We start from the raw sequence: 7,125 nt of genomic DNA, 5'->3' as shown, positions 1-7,125 counted from the left end.
ACTTAAATGTGGCTGGCTGCATTTTGAGCAGCGGGGCTGAGATCTGCAGTGAGCCATAATATGACCATATCTGCAGCATTGCCGGCATTGGATTACCGGCAAATTGTATTTTTCGGTAAGAAAAGAGTTGTGGAAAAGGTACACTCTCTGGGGAATTTTTTGTCCATCGATTGTTACGACTACTGTTTCCGTGGGGACCCATTCGTGGCCTTCACTTACCTTTTTTTTAGCATTGAGTCGCCTCGCCTTAATTACATTTCCAAATCCTTCGGGCGTTATCATGCCCGCTACTAATTCTTCGATGGTCAGATCTTTGGGCACATGTCGAATGATAAACAATCTTGCCACGTTGAAAGTCGGGATAAACGCAAGGTAACGAGAGTTCTCTTTATTAACTATTTCTAGGAACCTGTTAGCAGAAACACCGTTAACAAAGTCAAGGCTTAACCGATTCCTGCCCACCTTACGGATTCCCCCCTCAAGCAAACCTTTAACATTAATAGAGCACAAATATTGCCCAAATTTCACGGGGTGAAGTGAAACTTCATGTGTATTATCGGGAGATAGATCTGACTTCATTTGCACGTGAATCACATACGGACCAACGTCCGATTGGGTGTAGCACTGCCTACCAATGGGGGGTGATGCTGATGCTTGAATCTTCGAAGATTGACCTACTTTTGTTTTTTTAGGAATGTCAGACGAGATCTCTTTTAAATTAATCGCGGATCTTTTGAGGGAAGACGATTTGGCCATTACGTATTCTTCTTCCATATCAGGAGAGATTGATGCTTCGCGGTCTGCCGCCGGAGGACTTTGCGGGGAGTTTGACGTAAGATTAATGGCCGCCATGGCCGGCCCGGGTGATGGGTTAGAAGAACCCATCACTCTGCCGGCCATATGAGAACAATCTGAACCCAACAAAATGTAATAAATATATAATAATTGGACAAATAAATAAATAAAATACTATTTGCATAAAATCCGCCCCTAGAATGAATAAATATAAAAATTTGGGCCGAAAAGATTTTAAACGTCACTACCCTTCCCGCACTCCAAAATCCAACCCAACTTGGCGATTACAGCGGCATTTGGCGTCGCGTCTCAGCTGTCACATTGAATTGACGTTTAGTTTTTTTTTTATTGTTGATAGTGCTTCAATTGCTGGCTGTTATAGTTACTTCGATGGCCAAGTTCGGAAAAATGATATATAATAATAATAATATAATATAATATTTATTGATGCCAAGTTTGAGCAGCACTATTAGTGGTCAAATAAAAAAAAAACTAAACGTCAACGTCATGCGCTGACGGATCAATGACCTTATCAAATCAATGACGGATGTCAGATAGTCGGATGAGACGCCATTGATGCAAGACGCTAGACAACGCCACGGTTAACGGTATCAACGCAAGCCACGCGTCCTCTTAATCTGTCCTAAATCTAAGCCTTGGCCTCTCCTCAACTGAAGTTTACAATCGGCAGACAGATCTTTCGTATTCATTTAATCAATTCTGTTGTGAATGATACCCGTAGTGACTCGCAAGTAAAAAAATGGAGGAGTTACATTCGTGTAGCTGCTGCCTGGTGCGACCGCCGGAAAAGGGGCTCAAGACGCTGTATAAACATCTCGGCAAAACAGAGATCTATTACGACATGCTGAAAGACTGCTTCGATATTAATGTAAATATGGTCACTGAATCGAGAAATACTATACCTTAAAACCATCCAACTATAGTCTAGTACCACAACTATGGTTGACAAGTTCAATACGTTAATAAGTACCCGAATTGTTTCTTCCATTACTACAAATATTTTGCCTTTGAACTACAATATTGAAATAGTAATCTCTAATAAGATATTTATAAGATAATTCTGCACTATGGTTGGGAGCTTTTGCCTTGTAATTGTTTTTTTTTTTACAGTAATACTATAATAGTATATTATGTTTTAAGTCTATTCATTAATTTGTACTTTGATAGATAGATAGATTTATTTATTATGATAGAAGGTTTATTTCCTGTCCATTGAACCAGATTTAATTAAAATGTAATGTGTGTCAATTATCCAATTATCCATTTTCTATTTTTTTATTAGAACATTTAGAACTTTGTTGTAAATTAGGATGAATTTCGTTTGGATGAGAAAGAAATGATACAAAAGAAATACTACTGTATTTGTTATGGAAGGTTCTAATAGGGATGATGACACATGTTGAATTTTATAACAAAATCTAGTAAAATAGATAACAAACGAGCAATTTATCACAATAATGTGGATATTACAATAAAATATTGAAAAATTACAAAAATACAGGACCTGAAAGTTTCAAAATTTAAGTTTTTTTTAACTTCCAAAAACGATAAAAGTAAGGGTACCATTCGATTCCTTACATTTCATGCAATAAAATATTTTATAGCAACTATATACATAAACGCAATATTTCACCGACAAAAACGCAATTTTCTTGTTTTGTCCATACTACAAGATGGGCGATGACGTCACGGCCCTTGGCCGTTTTGTATAATTTGATCCTAAAAACAAACCCGATCGATTGATACCATAAAAAAAAATTAGTCATGTAGCCTATTAGATGGAAATGAAATGCACATTGGGCCTTATAGAGTTATGTGTTTATTTATTTTGATTTGGTATATTAATGTTTGAATTTTATCTTGCAGCTCGGAATGGGTACTGACGAGTGTGGTATCTGCGAGGTGTGCGTGGGGCGACTGCGGGACGCGAGCGACTTCAAGCTGCAAGTGCAGCGCTGCCAGACCGAGCTGCACGCGCGGCTCAAGGGAGTGCTCTCTACCAGTAAGATATGACACATACCTTAGAATACTGACAGGACACTGTAAGTTGAACATATACATGTACATATGTATATCACTATCACTACATAGTATAAAACAAAGTCGCTTCCCGCTGTCTGTCTGTCTGTATGCTTAGATCTTTAAAACTACGCAACGGATTTTGATGCGATTTTTTTTAATAGATAGAGTGATTCAAGAGGGAGATTTATGCTGGCCCGGATCTAGGGTAGAGCGAGTGGACCGGCCGCTCTAGGCGCCGGATGGCAAGGGGGGCGCCAAAATGGCAAATGAGAAAAAGGGACCCAAAATATGCTTACAAACTTCAACTAAAGGCGCCAAAACCCGATTTCGCTCTACCCTGATCATGGGCTCAGGCCGGCACTGGGTTTATATATAATTTGTTAACCCGTGCGAAGCCGGGGCGGGTCGCTAGTACAATATATATTATGTAATTAATATACCTATTCATTATCAACATTTTATTGATTTTACTAGATAAGTACAACCTTTTTTACGGTGTGGGGATACATTCTTTGCAGTACAGAGCCATCTGTTTCGGATGTCCTACTTCCACAAGCCACGTTTTTTGAGACTACCTCTCTATTATACTATAAGCCCTTGCTATTTCACTATCACTACAGAAAACAAAGTCCTCCGCTGCCTCTGTCTTTCTTAGTTCATTCTAGTTCATTTGTCGTATTAGTTCAATGATAGTGTAACTCATTATAGTCTCATGCAGTGTAAATACTGAAATATTTATCTTTGTTTCAGGTGATAAGTTCAAAATTAAGTTGGAGAAAGCGGGTGGAGATGAGACTCCCATACGTAAGTATATTAATTGTTAAACAATTAAAGATTCTAGACAAATAATATACAAGGGGGCAATTAAACATGCAATATGGTTGAAATATTAATAATTTTGTTATTACATAATTACATTCATTTTCGATATGAGATTTTTTTGTGACTGTACTTTTCTTTAGTCACACGAACCTAACCGCCGCCATACAATCCAAGTGCCGCTCTCATTTTAAAACGTCTTTATAACGTGCCGAAATAACATGATATTTCGAGTTCAAAATCATTCATGGACATTACGACTGCCCTGAACTAAGCGACATGTTCACTCGAAACCCAAACACGCGCACAAGGTGACACTACCTTAAACTAGTAACAACAAAGCACAAAACAACTATCGGCAAAAACTTTATTGCAAACCGAATAGTAAAGGCTTGGAACAAATTATCCTCCGAAGTTGTGAACTCTACTAGAGTGAATCAATTTAAAAATAAACTATCTATTTAATTCTAAACAGTGAAATCATGCTAAGTGAACTATGATTTAGATGTACCAGCATCAGCTGCCTGTCTAAAACGGAATAGTGATAATAATATTTGGTATGAATAATTGAATATGAACATTTCTAAATATTGTAATTCATTTAATTATTTTTAATGACTAGGTTACCTAGCTACTGTACAGAATAGTTTTCGTTTTCATAGTCAGTAGGGGAAATATAGTATAGTTATATGTCAATATGCATTTGATTTGTATTCCTGTAACATTTTTGTGAATCATCACTCCATTTTATTTACTTTTATATATTTATCTTTGACTTGCTTTGCTTATCGATAGCAGGGTCAATCTAAAAAAAGTCGCGACCACATGAGGTCGTTATTTTGTGCACCAAAGCTCTCCATTCTGCACGATTTTCCGCCTTCCTAATAATAGGCGCCTGTGCCCCTGGCAGGCCTTTACAGTGTTGGTGGATGTCCACTACCCTGTCTAAAAAGTTCTAGCAGCCTAAAAGTTTGTTTTTTGCAGGTGATATCAAGCTGGAAAAGTCAGACGTGGAGATGGTGGCTGACGGCGAGGTCGTGTCAGGTGTGTACTCTGGTGAATCAACTTTTTCTTGTCACTCGTTGCCATGGTTACGTTCCCCTGGATAACTCTTAAAAACCAAATTTTTTGGCATTTAAATTCTCCAAACACGCTTTTTTATGAAACTTATTAACCCTTTCCATAGAGGGTCGTCTACCAAGCGTGTCAGAAGGTGGTGGACAATGTCTTCTAACAAACTATGCTACTATTATCTCTTGGCTGACTGAAATAGTTCAGTCAAGTAAGCAGTAAGGTGCATCGAGGTTCTCTACTGTAGCAACAGTACGGTTTTCTATTACAACAGTAAACGCCTTGGTACTAAGCGTTTTAAAAGCGTAAGTTTTGGTTAATTGTGCTTCAATATACCCGAATTCACCTAAGATATCTGTCTTCCGGGACGCTTATGATGGTCGTGGAATGTCAGGAATGTTCTGGAGAATATATACAATAAGTATGAAAAAACAGATTTACGAATTACTTAAATAGAGACAAGGGAGAAACTGTTTTCTTTTATAAAATTATTTTTTTAAATCGTTATTACAGTTGTAATACGTACAGTATATAATTTATTTTTCCCCTTTTCTAAATGTGCATTTGTCTTGTTTTCCTCGAAATAACTGATACTAATAAGCGGTCGGCAACCTTTTAGCAGCCAAGGGCCACATAGTAGTTAATAACGCTAACGAAGTTGACGCGGGCCGGACCTCAATATTACGTACAAAATAGCCAAGGAGGCTCGCAGGCCGCCGCCTGTTGCCGACCGCTGAATAATAGTGTTAAAATAATTAAATAGTATTCGAACGTGCAAATACTCAAATTAATTATTATTTTTTGTTTTTCTTAGATACTAAGTACTTGCTTCTAAGATTGAACATTCTTATTATTCCAGTGGCTGTATTCACACATGTGCCCACAATCCGACCACCAAGACCTTCAGCGAAGCCCGTTTCTACCGTCACCAGCCGCGGTAGAGTGGTCGAATGCGACATATGCCACAAAACATTCGATACTAAAAACGCAAACACCAGGCTCATGATCCATCGCCGCTCCCACACTGGAGAGAAGCCTTACGCGTGCAAACAATGCGATAAAAGATTCGCACAAAGGAGCCACTTAAACACACATAACGCGTTCCACATGGGAAAGTTCCGATTCTCCTGCGAGCAGTGTGACGCGCGATTCTATCAAAAAAATCAATACGATGTACATATGCGTGGACACACAGGTTCCAGACCGTTTTCGTGTGAAAATTGCAAAAAAACATTCATACAAAGAGGCCACTTAACCCGTCATAAAAGAAAATGTGACCCCATTCATGTAGAGCCCGGAGAGATTACATGCAAACTAGAGTATTCAGACGACACTGTAGATTTAACATGTGACATATGCAAAAAACAATTTGCAGACGAAAGCGCCTTTAAGGCTCATAAAAAATCTCATTCCGGTGATTATCCATTCACTTGCGATATTTGTGAAAGGAAATTTAATACGCAGTTTGCCTTGAATAATCATAAATTTGACCATTCTGGAGGGAAACCTTATAAGTGTGAAAAATGCAATAAAGGTTATACATCAAAAAGTGCTTTAAATATGCATTTGAGAGTTCACACGGAGGATTACAAGTATGGGTGTGACGTGTGTAAGAAACGATTTATACTAAAGGAGAATTTGAATGTACATATGCGTGTACATACGGGGGAAAAGCCTTATACCTGTGCAACATGTGAGACTAAGTTCCGCTATAGATATAGCTTAAAGAAACATTTATTAGAGAAACACAACCAAGTTATGGACAAACAGTTCCGTTGCGACAAATGTGACAAACGATTTGCTCTACAGGGGAGTTTAGCTAAACATATGGAGAGACATGCCGACAAAGAAATAGAAGATAAAGCGTTAAAGGAAGGGAGGAAGGAATACATGTGTGAAATATGCAGCAAACAATTTGCATCGAAAGGTATCTTAAAAAGTCACAGAGAGACTCACAATGAAGAAAAAGCTTTCGAATGTGAAGTATGTCAAAAGAAATTCAGAAGGAAGAAGGTTTTGCAAGACCACATGAAGGTTCACGAGGACTTTAAACGTTACTCATGTGACGTGTGCGGTGTACAGTTCAAACATAAATCTGCCTTAGCAGTTCATATCCGACGAATGCACTCAACAATCAGGCCACACACTTGCGACATTTGCCAGAAGGGTTTCAAAGTTCTTGCAGGATTAAAAGAGCACTATCGGGTACACACTGGGGAGAGACCATTCGCTTGCGAAATATGTTATAAGAAATTTCAGCGCCATAGTGCGGTTAGGAAACATCTTATAAGTGTCCACCACGAGAAACCTAATAGATTTATTAAATTGAAACCATCGAATAATTATAACTAAATCAAAAGATAATTGTCCTGTAAAAGGCGGAGAAGAAAACGGTGA

At 38.2% G+C, this 7,125-nt stretch overlaps 1 protein-coding gene across 1 annotated transcript; it reads left to right on the top strand.

Moving 5' to 3' along the window:
• The first annotated feature begins 1,369 nt into the window (after nt 1-1,369).
• On the top strand, nt 1,370-7,125 carry LOC134659668 (zinc finger protein 883-like). Its single transcript, XM_063515349.1, has 5 exons — nt 1,370-1,684; nt 2,683-2,818; nt 3,589-3,642; nt 4,642-4,701; nt 5,588-7,125. The coding sequence occupies exons 1-5, from the start codon at nt 1,556-1,558 to the stop codon at nt 7,078-7,080; spliced, it is 1,872 nt and encodes a 623-aa protein (XP_063371419.1). The 5' UTR covers nt 1,370-1,555; the 3' UTR covers nt 7,081-7,125.

This window comes from Cydia amplana, chromosome 25, assembly GCF_948474715.1.
Source record: "Cydia amplana chromosome 25, ilCydAmpl1.1, whole genome shotgun sequence".
Lineage (NCBI taxonomy): Eukaryota > Metazoa > Arthropoda > Insecta > Lepidoptera > Tortricidae > Cydia > Cydia amplana.
Note: the sequence above shows the minus strand (reverse complement) of the source record. Positions and strands in the feature narration are given on the sequence as shown.